The following is a 13866-nucleotide window of genomic DNA, read 5'->3' as shown; positions in this document are numbered from 1 at the left end:
TTATACACTAATCTGAAATAAAAATTAGCCCAGTTTTTTGTCGTTCGACCTCAGCAGCGAAGGTATCATGATCCAAGAGCCCTTTAATATTCCAAGGTGATACTTAAACGCGCTCAGCTTTTTGTTGATGATTTGATGAGATGTTTATTTTAAAATAATATAAACAGTACTTGGTGGTATAGCCTTTGGCATCAAGCACAGCTTGGTATTGGCTGGTCATATTGTGTAGTAGTATGAATGCAATTGACAAGATATTGGTGTTCAACTACTTCCTTATATCCGTGTAATTATTTTGCATATACTGGTTCATACCTATTACTAATTTGTTTCTCTTTTATCTCCCTTCTATTCTCTGCTTTTTCTAGCCTGATGTAAGTAACAATCTAATATTATCTATGTATCTCATGCTCTGCTTTGCTTATTTAATATTTTTTTTTCCATACGATTTTTTTTTCAGTAAAATGTAGATGTATCTTTTCGAAGTTTGGAATGATGTATTTCTTTTGTGTGGTAAGAATATTCAACCTCCACCTGATGCGGACCTTGTTACGTTGGAGCAGCAAAAAGTGCGCACCTTGACATAAAATAACAAGTCACTTTCCTTTTTAAGACTTCGAGATTGACTTGAATCAAATCGCATAAATACATCTTTTTTCTTATTATATTCTTTTACTTTTTTTCTTTTATTTGTCTTTAGAGAACTTGGTTTCGAATAAAGCATGTCTCATTATAATGTCAAGATCAGGGTGACTGGTATGACTTGTGGGGTATGATGACTCTTCATTAGAAAGATGTTATAACTAACTATGATATTTTTTAGCACTGTGTCAATACCATTACCAAAGCCCTTGAATCTTATCCTGGTGTTTATTCATCAACTATTAATGTCAGCTTAGATGATGCTGAAGCAATGTTTGACTATGACAATGCCGAAAACAAGACCGATAAAGAATTGCAACATTCCTTTAAAGAACTTGTTGAAGACTTAGGCTATGATGCTGATACTCCAGAACTCTTTAACAAAGCCAAAGATACTCTCAAGGTTCAAGAAGTTCAACCAAGAAAAGTCATCATTTCTATAGCTGGTATGACTTGCTCACATTGTACCAATACCATCCAGAAAGCATTACAAGCACTCCCTTCTGTCCGCCCAGCATCCGTAGAGGTCTCATTAGACAAGGAACAAGCCACCATGGAATGTGAATATGCTAGCATGACAAAAGAACAGATTCAGGAAACCATTGAGAATCTAGGTTATGATGTTGGTCATATTTTATTTGATACAGACGATACATCTACTGAAATAAACAATGGCATGAAGCATGTGGTGTTTTCTATTTCAGGCATGACATGTCAGCATTGCATTCAGACTGTTTCCAATGCTCTAGAAGGCTTACCTGGTGTTCTTCCTGGTTCTGTTGATGTGAACTTAGAGAGACGACAAGCTGCATTTTCATTCGAAGGCAGCATGATTGATACGCAAATAATAAGAAAGCTAATTGAAGATCTTGGCTATGATCTGAATGGGAAACCAGAAATCAAGAAAGGTACCTATCAAGAACTATCTAAATCATTCACCAGTCAATTATCTATACCCATGGATGAAGAATTGCCTATGCTTCAAGAAGATGATGATGATGGAAAACAACGTAAAGTAGTGATGCGTGTCTTAGGTATGACATGTCATTCCTGTGTTGCTTCCGTCACAGACGCTCTTCAAAACGAAATTCCTCATGTTCAAGCGGGCTCTGTTCATGTCAATTTGCAGACAGAGATGGCCATGTTTATCTGCACACGTCCTGACGTAGACTTGATTCATACTGTGATTGAAGAAAGAGGATTTGATGTTGAAAACGTTCAAATCATTCGTAACTTGGCACCACCTGCTGTGCTTTTGTCTCGTCAACAGCGTCAAAACTCAATCGTCTCGCTTGCTTCTGTTGAAAGCCAAACAGTATCTATACCTCATAAAGTCAAATTTCAAATCTCGGGCATGACTTGTGCTAGTTGTGTACGTACTATTGAACTAGGCCTCAAGAAACTGCCTGGTGTAAATCCTTCTTCTGTTCAAGTGAACTTGTTAACCCATATAGGTACATTCTCTTTTTATGGCGCAACACTTGATGAAAAGATGCTCATTCAAGCTGTCAAAAAGATGGGCTACACGGCAGGAAATGTAGTGTTTATCTCTGATTATCAGCCAACAGAAAACACAACTGCCAAGAGCACGGTCTATAGAGCGGACATGCTGATCACCGGCATGTACTGCCCTAATTGTATTGAGAAGGTGTATCATACATTGACTAAATTGCATGGGATTCGCAGCAAGTCAATTCAATCAGATCTTGATACAGGTCGAACCAGCTTCGAATACATAGGCGAATTTATCACTCGTCAAAGAATTCATCAAACTATTTTGCAACTGGGTTTCAACGCAGAAAGCATTAAGATCAATAAAATAACAACACAAGACAATGATGACACAGCCAGTATATCAAGTCATAAGAGCCATCGTTTTGCATCAACTCATTTAGTGGTTACGGGTATGACATGTTCTTCTTGTGTTGCTAATATTGAACGCACCATGATGAAGCAAGCCGGTGTTATTAGCTGCCAAGTCAATTTGCTTGCAAAATCTGCTGTGATTCGGCATGATCCTAGTGTGGTTGGTGCTCGCTCTCTAGCTCAAATGATAGAACAAATTGGTTACAAAGCAGAGCTTTCTCAAGAAGCACAAGGCGTTACTATTTCTGAGCAGAGGGAGTCCTTGCGTGCTTCTATGGATAAAGAATTAAGTGTACTTAGGACAAGGTTTTTGTGGTCGCTTTTATTCGCTGTTCCTGTCGTGCTTATATCCATGATCTTTATGATGGCCTTATCAACATCACATCCAATTCACAAAGCTTTCATGAAGGAAGTTGTGCATGGTCTATCAATTGGCGATCTAATCCTATTCTTGTTGGCTACGCCAGTCCAATTCTGGCTTGGTATGCCTTTTTACATCAAAGCTTACAAGTCTTTGGTATATACGCGTACGGCTAACATGGAAACGTTAGTGGCTATGGGCACCACTGTTGCTTATTTCGCTTCTGTCGCTTCTGTGATCGCTGCCATGGTTCGAAAAACGGCTGGAGCTATGAGTCTAAACTATTTTGAAACTTCTGTGTTATTGATTACATTTATTCATTTTGGTAAATGGCTAGAGGCTTTGGCCAAGGGCAAAACAGCTGAAACAATCACCAAGTTGATGGATCTGCAGCCAGAAAAAGCAATACTGATTGAAATTTCTCAAAAGAATACAGATACTTCTCCCGAAATAATTTCAGAAAAGGAAATCGATTCTAAAGATATTCAAGGTAAGCTGCTTGATATAATGATACTTTTTGTACTTACTTTTAATTTAGTGGGTGATATCATCAAAATAAACGCTGGTGGACGTATTCCTTGTGATGGAAAAGTCTGGAGAGGTTCTTCAGCTGCTGATGAATCCATGATTACAGGTGAATCTGTCCCGGTAACCAAAAAAGAAGGCGACAATGTAATAACAGCCACAATTAACACGAGTGCGCCTATTTATATCCGTGCTATTCGTGTGGGATCCGATACAACACTTTCTCGTATTATTCAGCTTGTACAAGACGCTCAAGCCTCTCCCAAGGCACCTATTGAACAATTAGCAGATAATATCTCTAGTGTGTTTGTACCCGTAGTAATCCTACTAGCATTAATTACCTTTATTGTTTGGGAAGTAATGAGTATCAAAGACTTGTACCCTGATACATGGGTACCTATGGGTGAAAGTAAAAGTATTTTTTCTTTAATGCTTGCTGTCACTGTACTTGTGATTGCTTGTCCTTGCGGTTTAGGTCTCGCTAGCCCGACAGCTGTCATGGTGGGCACTGGTGTTGCTGCTAAATATGGTGTGCTTGTCAAAGGTGGTGGGTATGCTCTTGAAATGGCCAATCGAATCACTACTGTTGCATTTGATAAGACAGGTACTTTGACTATGGGAAAGCCTCTTGTGACACATGCCTGGATTGATCAAACAAGTCAGCAACAAGCAAAAGAAAATAACACCAGTCAACGAATTGCTATCTGGAAAATTTTAGGTTCTGTTGGGTCCGCAAGTAACCATCCACTCTCTAAATCTATCGAGAAAAAAGCACGTTTTGTCATTCAAACACTATTGGGAGATCCTCATGTATCTGATACTGAGCTGATTACCAATAATACGGATGCCTTGGAGCAAGAAGACGAAGAAACCTATTCTAAACAAAATGCCCAACTTTTCGAAGGTGTAACCATCAAGAATGCTCAAGAAATTCCTGGCCGTGGTTTGTTGGCAACCATCACGTTGACTCCAGAGCTTTCTGAAAACCTGACGGGTAAACTCAAGCATGTGCGTGCATTAAATATATTTTTGGGTAATCAGGAATGGATGGACGAAAACCATGCTCGCTATAAACATTCACGTCAAGCCAAAGCATGTCATAATTTATTGACGGATTGGCAAAACCTTGGTCAATCCATTGTTCTAGTAGCAGCTTCGCCCATTACCAGCGACAAAGAACTCTCTGCTTCTGACAACCATCAAGATGGTTGCAAAGACGCATGTGCTTGTGATGTCTGTAATTGTGCTACCAACTCCCTTTGTTGTAGTGCTTCTCAGACCATGATGGTTGCTCAACTAGCTATTGCGGATATTCCTCGTCCTGAAGCCACACAACTCATTAGCGAGCTACGTGAGCGAGGCGTTGAAGTATGGATGGTTACGGGTGATAACGAACGTACTGGCCGCGTCATTGGCAAACAATTGGGTATTCCTTCAGATTATGTATTGGCAGGCGTAAAACCCGAACAAAAGGCAGATAAAATCCGAAACCTTCAAATACGAGGCATTCGACCAAACGATACTCTTCATGGAACTTACCGATTTAGCAAGCATTACAAAAAAAGCCAGAAACATAAAAATGCAGTCGTCGCCATGGTTGGTGATGGTATCAATGATTCTCCTGCTCTTGCACAAGCAGATGTGGGGTAAGTTAGTAGCTAATCAAGTAAATTTGACTCATTTTTTTGTAGTATTTCTGTTGGCTCTGCCACAGATATTGCTATTGAAGCTGCAAGTATTGTTCTTATCAGAAGTAACTTGATGGACTTGTTGACAATGTATGATCTCTCTCGAACTGTTGTTCGACGTATTCGATTTAACTTTTTATGGGCTTTTCTCTATAATGCTATTGCCATTCCTATAGCTGCTGGTGTTTTGTACCCTGCTACAGGTGCAGGATTACCTCCTTATATTGCCGGAATTGCCATGGTTGCGTCTAGCGTTAGTGTGGTCTGTTCCAGTTTACTATTGCGCTTATACAAGGCTCCTAAAGTAGTTGAAGATTCACATCGTATTAAACTATAGGGGTTTCTATTGCTCAACCCCCATGTATTGTTGTTATAAATCAAATCAAAATAAACTAGACTTTCTTTTCTTCATTGCATCTTTAAAATGAAGTTCCAATTGTCTTTTATATTGTTTGTGTTGCCAATGTCTACCTTGGCTATATTCGGTTCCGGAGAAGGCATTGTCTTACTCACTTCTGACAAACAAACAAGATCCGGTGTTCTTAGTGCGGATCATCGATGCACAGAATATCCTCAAGAATTTCAAGCTGAATATGTTCAAAACACTGGAAGTAGTCATTGTGCTATGTGGACTGATCAAGACTGCAAAGGAAATCTCTTTGTCGTCCCTGCTCATTACACAATGCGTAAGCCAGCAGGAAAAGTTATATCTGTCATTTGTTAATTTTTTTTAATTTAATAAAACTTTTTAAACATTTTTGATGGTATTCTTAAATCATCTAAAGAAATGTCAAAAGGCATTGATTTACAATGTAAAGTAATGACACCAATGTTAGGAGTATAATAGCATGGCATCACTTCAGCAGTAACTTTTGTAGATTGGTATTTTGTGTGCAGATCTGTCAATTCTATGCATTTCTCTTGATCCTCGCAGAGTTCATAAGTAGGGTAAATAAGCGCACCTTTTGATCTGTCAATATTGAGCCAAACAAGAGCACTGTTTCCCTCATTTGTTACCAGATTGATGCCAATATAGTCGTTGGTTTGCATAGTACTCAAATATAACAACAATGAACTTAGCTTTATCTTTTCCAATCTGCTATAGGTGAATAAGAGTTTGCAATTGTTCAAGGATACGTGCTGTTGATATCTTGCTTTCTTGTCCATCTCACACTTCTCAAGCACGACATGCTCTAGTTTTGGACAACAAAAAGATAGGTATTTCGATATTGTTTCATGGTTTTCAAGCCTTGATTGACAAAGAGTTATTTTTCGTAAAGCAAACTGTCTATCTTCCTTGTTGAGATCCTCAAAATGATTGTAAGTGACCTGCACTTGAGCACCTGTAAGAACAAGATCTTGCAGTTGAGGCAAATGATCCAAAAAGTCGTCAATTAGAAAAGGCGTATAAGGAAACTGATCCATTAATCCTTTTGACAAAGACAGTTCAAGTATGACAAGTTGTTGGCATTGAAACAGGTTTGATGTCACGCCAGACCATCCAGGAATTTGCTCCCATACGCGTAATTTAAGTTGCTTGAGTTGGCGAATACCATGAGAGGCGACGACCATCAGAAACTGACAAGATTCAATGGCTTGATACGTATGGAAATCAATATACAGGTCTTTTATTGGGCAGGTTGATTTCTTGAGTTCCAGAGCAAACCCTTTAGAGAAGAGCTGTGGTATATTTTTGCCACCAAGTGTGAGTGACTTGAGAGAAGGCAAGGATTGTATCATATGAACCAAGGCACCTTGCCACATCCATTTAGTACCAAATTGGCTAGTGCTCAATTGTGTTAATGTTAAGTCTTCTAATTCGAGATAACTCTTGGCAATAAAATCAAACCATTTGACTGAGTCTACATGTCCATGCAATGTAAGTGTTTTCAGCCGAGATGGCTTTGAAAGAGGCAATAAGAATGCAGGATCATGTGATGCCTCGGAAGTTGACTCCTGATGAGGTGTCTTTTTGCGAATAAACGTAAAATGCTTTAGTTGAGGTACTGACGCATGCAGTGTTTGTAAACACTGACTCAGAGATACAAGTACTTCGGTTGAGTCGTTAATGATTTCCAAGGTCAAGTCTTGTAATGTGGACACAACGCCAATCTGTGTGACAAGTGTACGCAGTTCCTCCCACTCATATTTGATATTTAAATGCGTTAACCCGTTGAACGTTGAAAGAAATGTTGAATCAAAATTCTTGAAAGAAACAGGAGCACATTGCCGTATACGTTTCCATGATGTTGTCTTTGGAAGTGTGAGATGCTTCCATTGAGTGATATCAAACTTGAATACTTCTAATTCAGTACAAAAACTAGCTAATAGTTCTAGATTTTTTTGAGAGAGATGGACTTGACGCTTCAGGACAGTATCGTCTAAATAAAGCTCTCTTATCAAAAGACCGTTTTGAAAATCATAATTTTCATAGAGCTTTTTAGAGAACTCAAGAGAGCTTAAGAGTTGCTCTAATTGAGCTTCTGATTTGATAGTGATTTTTTTATAGACTATTTTTTGAAATGTATTGTACCAGAACCAGCATACGTACAAACAATTGTAGCAGTCTTGTAAAGATAAATAAGTAGATACTTGATGTAGGAATTCAGATGGAAGTCTGTTTCTTCTGTATGCCATGGTTTAGAGAGAGTGAGAAAGAAAGGAGGGAGAATTATGCTTTAGGAAACATGTTTATTTTTTTAAACTAGTTGTGATCCGTTCTCTTGTGTTACTGTAAATATGCGCTCAGCTATACAAAGTGTTTTGTTTACGCATATAATATACACACTAGTACTTTTTTTTTGTAGCTTGATTGGTAAATATATATCGAAATTAGACACAAAAAAGGGGGTATCAACAAGGATTAAACCTCAACAGTCTTATTGCGAGACTTCATTCTCCAACTGAAAGAAGCCATTCTTTTAACAAAACTCTGAGAAGGCGTGGGTGAGATTTCTCCTGAAGATTCAGCATACATTTGATTGACCTCAGAACAAGTATGATATTGGAAATGAGTCTCAAGCTTTGATGGTTCATCTATATAGGTTTGCTGTGTCAAAACCTTAGCAGAAGATGTTCTTCTAATTTGTTTCTTGTTCTTGTTCTTGAGGTTGCCAATCTTGATAAAAGCAGACTTAGACCGGCTAAGACCCTTTTCTTGTGGTGTATTATTAGATATAGATTGAAGACCATTTGTACTCTTGCGTTTAGACATTGTTTTTTCCATCACAGATTTTCTCTTCTTTTTTGTTGAACGATGTTGGTGACGGGTGTGTTTCTTGCTGTTCGAATCACTTTCCATAGTAGGCATATCGGGTGATAAGGGAGGATCTGGCAATGGCTTTTGTGGTCTTTTAGGTGTTTCATTATTAGCATCTGAAACACAAGACCAAGAGGAAGAGGTGCTGGCAATTGAATTGATTGTAGATGTACTTGTCTTGCGAGATGTGTTTACTATAGCAGTATTATTGTTGGAAGCAATGGAAGTGTCAGATTGAGCCTCAAGACCATGATGGATATCTTTTTGATGGGATGATTTTTTTCCAGTAATGAGTCGAAGGATGGATTTCTTTTTAGATAAGGTCTTTTCAACGGGGGTATCGGGTATTGTAGGTGGAGGAATAGGCGGAGGTTGTGTAGCAGCTTCCTTTATTTGTTGTCGATGTCTAAGAGAAGAAGATCTTTGAGGTACAGTTTTGACCATCAAGTTGGGCTTCACTCGAGGTGCATTGTTTCGCTGATAATCATAATCAAGTTTTTCGCTTGAGTTCTCGAGTGCAATCTTGTCAAAAGCAGGGATTAAGCTTGTCAACATGTCTTGGGACTGTCGCTGTTGTGATCTTCTTCGAGGTCTAAATGGCAGCTCAGGTAATTTGGGTGCTGTATCTACTTTGATGTCAACAGCAAAGTCCATATCAAATAAACTCATGATTTCATTTGCCAAGTTTTGAGAAACAGCACTGGATGTGATACCAGTATCACTTGTCCAACTCAACCTGTTCTTGTTACCTCCAAATCCGCTTTTCCTTCTGGCTTGTTTGGCAGTATCGTCATTGGATGAGGCTGGATTGGCAGGCAGAGGTTTCTCTGATAGTGGCGAAGGCGCACGCATAGGTGTCTCCGCAATAGATTCGGTTGAAAGTGTCATGTTTGGTTGAGAAAAAATAGAAGATGTGGTTGAATCAATCGAATTTGTTTTGGATTGAGATACTGGTTGTTCTTCTTCTGCAATCCAAAGATCATCTCCTCCTTGACCATCATCTTCATCATCAAATACGTCTTCTTCATAGTGATAAACAGGAATAGATTTGACAGGTCTAAATGCTTCAATTGTCTGTGCATACTGGGCAAATATTTCTTCTAGACCTTCTTGTGTCATTTCTTCCAGCGACCTAATAAAACACAGATTAATTTGATTATATAACAGGCAATAGAAAATTCACTTACTCGGGCGTAAAAAACTGCCAACGAGTCATTTGTTGTAACCACTCGACAGGTGTACTGATATAAACATCTTCCAACATATTCTTGATAACCGCTGTCTTTCTAAGTGAGTGAAGGTCGGGAGGAGCAAAAGTAAGCTGAGCTAACTTAAAATTCGAAATAGCTGCTAGTTGAATAGGGTTATGTGACGGCATGATATGACTTGACGCCAAAGGCGAATTTGGCCTTCTTATGCCTATACTAGCCATAGTGTCAAAAGGGCAAGATGAGCAACGACAAGATGAAGAAAAGAAGAACAAGAAAACTTTTTTCGATTTTTATTTAATTCTCAACAACGAAATAATTATCAACTTGTTTTGTGTAGCACCAACACAAGGTTAGTGTGATCTTGCAACATATTTGTAATTCAAATGGACCTCTTTTTTTTTTCCTTTTGAACCTCACTCTCTGTTTCTTTGTTTATCATATCCATTAAAAGAAAAAGTCAATTCTCTGTTGCCTTTGTTCATACATAAAAGAGAAATGAGAAAATGAATGACACTCGATGGTCATCAACGTAAATTAATTGATGAATGGGCTAACACACTCCGATCAACCGAATTCAGTACAGTAAAATGCATTCAAGAAATAAACCCTTGCTTTGGCTTAGGTTTTGGTACCTAAGATAAATTGTAATACCGAAGCGTTTTTTTTTTTTTTTTTTTTTTTTTTGTATATATATCTACTGTTGATCAATGCTTAATTGAACTTCTCCTTTTATTAATATTACTATTATTATTGTTATACTTTTCCAAAAGAAGTATTGCCTAACCCTCTGCATTTGATAGAGAAAATGTTTGTATTTTCCTTGAATCGTTTAGGTGATCGAGCCCTACAAAGCCAATGAGTTATTTTGCTGTATTCTAGCATTTTTTCTTACCCAAGCACGCCTTTCATAAATGCTTCCTTATCAGCTGATGTGACTAATGCACTAGGAAAACCATCCTATTTTATGTTAATATAAATAAAATTAAACATATTACTTACATTGGCCAACAGGGTCTGCATCCATTGTCGACATGGTTGAACATATTTCCCTATAATTTTATACAACACATCTACAAGCGGACCTGAAAATGACCGAGGTACACGACCGCCAATTCCCTACCATTTGGGAGAGATTTTAAAAAAGAAAAAAAAAGAAACAGGTTTAAATCATTAAGAAAACTTACCAACAGTAATTGTTCCATGATGCGAATTCCCATATTCATCATAATAGTATCCATCACTTGGGCTACCTGTGAATTGTCTTGGTAATCTTGGCTTACAAAATCAGACTAGATAGATCTAAGTCAGCTTACATAAACACATGGTGCTGTTTTACCATAAAATTCAAAGCTGCTTTTAAGGCCAGTCGCTCTTGTAATCCCATACCAGCAACAGTAAACATAAAGACAGTGTCCATCATATCAGAAGGAAGTTGATAGAATGCAAAAGGACAGCGAGTGATAGCCTAACCAATATAAGTGGATGAAACCTAATGTGTTACTTACCCTTGATAATAATCCAAAATAACTATCAACAACATCTGGATAGTGTTCCATAGCTATATTTCTATGAGCAAATTTTGTTTATAAATAGATAAACTGTACCTTCTGTTCCATTTATAAATACCAATGTCTTGGTAGTCAGTGAAGCCAACACATCTCGTAGCCTTTCCATATGCATTGTTTGATTACCATAGACTGTCATCATTAAAGAAGCTGTACTTAACCAACAAGCAAAAGGTGTTGCATCATAACTTGTTTCTACCAGTGTTGCAAGGTCAGGAAACCTCAGGCTTAAAAGTGGACTTGTGGAACGCATGCCTTGGTCTAAAAAGGTAGAAAGGGCCTTGCTGATGGCTTCGTCTGATGCCCAGACTTGGGCTATTTGCTTTGTGGATTCCCGGATAGCAAATGTGATTTCATGAAATCCTTCCATGTTGGCATACAATGTAGCTGATTGTCCAGCTGCAAATGCGTCATAGACCGAGTTTCGTTCAACCAAGGATTGATAGTCATCATGAGGTGATTGAATACCGCGGCAGCAGGCTGTTAAATATTGAAGTTGAACAAGCGTAGCATCATGAGCAGCTTGAGGATCTTGGTTCTTGAGAGCATTAGAAATACCTTGAAGGATATCGCCTGTCAAAGTCTAATACATATAAAAAGGGGGTGATGAGATTCAAGAAGGGACAGGAATAGATTACCATCAATGGAGCCATGGCTCTATCAGGAGAAAGTACTTGGATTACACCTGCTACTGACTCTACTACTTTTTGCATGATATTGGCCTATAGATTGCTCTGTTAGACAAAGGATACAATATACAAAATAACTTGCCTTAATTTGAGAATTAGCCATAGCAGCGTAGACATGCATAAGATTATCTAATTCACTAACTAATGATGCACGACAATTATCACATATATCAGCAAAAGCTGAACTTGCTGCAGGTGCCAACACTGGATTGCTAAGACAAGGAACAATGTAATTCATAACAGGGCCTAGGAATTGAGGATGTGATTTAAGCCATTCAGCAAGTGAACCTAAGACATGATAAATAAACAAATAATTCAAGAAAGAAAATGCTTCTAATTTTTACCCATCAATAACAATGAGGTATTTGTGAGACGTGTGTCGCAGTCTTTAGGAAAACGACCCAAGATATCAAGACCAAACAAGCGAGGAATATGTGCGTCTTCGTTAGGGGAAATTTCTTCAGAAATGCTCTTTAGACAAAAGAAAGTGGCCTCCAATAACTATATATGTATATATATAAGACATAATTAGATCAAAAACAAGGACAAAAAAGAAAGGTACACTTGCCTGCTTTGCATCGGGTAAAGAATCCCATTGAGCAATGATATACGTCATATGATCCAACAAAATGGATAGCATTTCTCCCCTTAAAACATAATAAGGATTGATCATTGTATCACCCAAATCTCGTCTCCAAATCTTGAATTTGTCCTTAATGTCTAAACAAAATCAGTAAACACATGAAGGCTTCAATGTATGCATACCTTTATTCCATGAATTCCAAGTAGCATCATCAGGATAGCAAGCATTTTTTATCAGTATCTTCACAAGTTCCCGATAAATAGCCAAAGCTGTTTGACCACAACTGACAATCCACATCTTCTTTTCCATGTCTTCATTATTTTCAGGTTCACGTACAGGCAATACATTCTCGTCAAACAATGTCTCTTGCATAATATACCAAAAGTTAAGAGGGATTTCAGACACTTCTTGATCAATTGGGAAGTAACCTTGATAGCCAGTCAATTGCATGATCATATTCAAGAACCATTTGATATCTGGTCTAGCTAATTCCAACACAATATAGTCTGTATAGGTCTCACCAAATGTTGTAAATAGCTTAGCAAGCAAACGCGCTGTTTCTTCATCTTCTTGTGCTATACAAGCTTCAAACTTTTGTCGCATATCATCACTTGTGAAGCAAGCAAGTAAGTCATGCCGATATGTTTGATATTTAGACCAAGCAGCCTGTTGCATGGACTCAAGCAAAACTTCAACAGCCTGCTCAAATATATCTTCATTACCCAAAAGAGACATGACTTTTTGTAGAATGGGATAGGCTTCTAATAAATCAAATCCATATTGAATCCAACTCTGCAAACAACGCAATGCCTTTTGTTGAACAAGAGGAGATGTTTCCAAAGCAAACAAGAGAGAAGAAACAGTTGACAAGACAAGCGGGACGCCTCCTTTTAATTCACCAATGAGTTGCAACCTACATATCTTTTATTCATTCTTTTTGTCCATATTGCATTGATAGTTTTACCTTACTTTCGCCCACCCAAAAGGTTCGAATTCGTGACTTCTTCAGGTACAAGTGTAAGGAATTCTAACAGGATCAGTTGAACTGTATCTGTAGGTATATTGTAGGCTTGTGAACCTAATTGCAAGGCATCGACAGTGGAATTAATAAAATCAGGCCACTCATCTGGCACAGTATGAAATGCGTATGCAATCAACTATAATCATCCTATTAATACATATATTTAAAAATAATTGAACTATTACAGCCAGGCATAATTTGGTCGAAACAAAAGCAGGTCCACCACACAAACGAACAATCCAACCTAGTAACTCTTCTTTAAGCCATTCTCTTTTTTCTTCTGGGAGCGTTTCCCTATAAAATCGTACGATAAGCATGAATCTTGACACTACATATCCTCTTTACCAGTCACGCGTAATTTTGACTTGGAACGTATGAGCACCAAAGAAACGGCACTGGTCAGACTAAAGAAATGATATTAATAAAGATTCTCGGTCAAAAACATTGGCTTGCCTGTAA

The 13866-nt window shown here is 38.0% G+C and overlaps 4 protein-coding genes across 4 annotated transcripts; 1 reads left to right on the top strand and 3 right to left on the bottom strand.

Moving 5' to 3' along the window:
* Nucleotides 1-719: 719 nt before the first annotated feature.
* Nucleotides 720-5416, top strand: B0P05DRAFT_568251 (E1-E2 ATPase-domain-containing protein; the record flags this gene model as incomplete). Its single annotated transcript, XM_051581186.1, has 4 exons — nt 720-767; nt 821-3356; nt 3405-5037; nt 5083-5416. 4 exons carry the CDS (start codon nt 720-722, stop codon nt 5414-5416), a joined length of 4551 nt encoding a protein of 1516 aa, XP_051439147.1.
* Nucleotides 5417-5796: 380 nt separating this feature from the next.
* On the bottom strand, nt 5797-7737 carry B0P05DRAFT_524503 (uncharacterized protein). The gene has a single exon (XM_051576205.1). The coding sequence runs from the start codon at nt 7714-7716 to the stop codon at nt 5815-5817; it is 1902 nt and encodes a 633-aa protein (XP_051439146.1). The 5' UTR covers nt 7717-7737; the 3' UTR covers nt 5797-5814.
* Nucleotides 7738-9823, bottom strand: B0P05DRAFT_524502 (uncharacterized protein). Its single transcript, XM_051576204.1, has 2 exons — nt 9526-9823; nt 7738-9470 (listed from the first exon to the last, which is right to left on the bottom strand). The coding sequence occupies exons 1-2, from the start codon at nt 9768-9770 to the stop codon at nt 7943-7945; spliced, it is 1773 nt and encodes a 590-aa protein (XP_051439145.1). The 5' UTR covers nt 9771-9823; the 3' UTR covers nt 7738-7942.
* Nucleotides 9824-11115: 1292 nt separating this feature from the next.
* Nucleotides 11116-13426, bottom strand: B0P05DRAFT_461649 (armadillo-type protein; the record flags this gene model as incomplete). The annotated part of the gene is made up of 7 exons (XM_051574085.1): nt 11116-11697; nt 11753-11836; nt 11919-12091; nt 12148-12304; nt 12366-12445; nt 12569-13299; nt 13356-13426. Coding segments are annotated over 7 exons (1878 nt in total), but the record flags the coding sequence as incomplete, so codon positions are not given.
* Between the last annotated feature and the right edge of the window lie 440 nt (nt 13427-13866).

Source organism: Gilbertella persicaria (assembly GCF_025201335.1).
Source record: "Gilbertella persicaria strain CBS 190.32 chromosome Unknown B0P05scaffold_3, whole genome shotgun sequence".
Taxonomy (NCBI): Eukaryota; Fungi; Mucoromycota; class Mucoromycetes; order Mucorales; family Choanephoraceae; genus Gilbertella; species Gilbertella persicaria.
The sequence above is the reverse complement of the archived record's forward strand: the minus strand, read 5'-3'. Positions and strand labels throughout refer to the sequence as shown.

Bases quoted from the DNA above. Each gene is read 5' to 3' on its own strand.
- B0P05DRAFT_524503 (XM_051576205.1), bottom strand. From the start codon at position 7,716: ATGGCATACAGAAGAAACAGACTTCCATCTGAATTCCTACATCAAGTA.
- B0P05DRAFT_524502 (XM_051576204.1), bottom strand. From the start codon at position 9,770: ATGGCTAGTATAGGCATAAGAAGGCCAAATTCGCCTTTGGCGTCAAGT. The intron at 9,471-9,525 runs GTAAGTGAATTT...GTGTTTTATTAG, and splicing joins TGGCAGTTTTTTACGCCCGA to GTCGCTGGAAGAAATGACAC.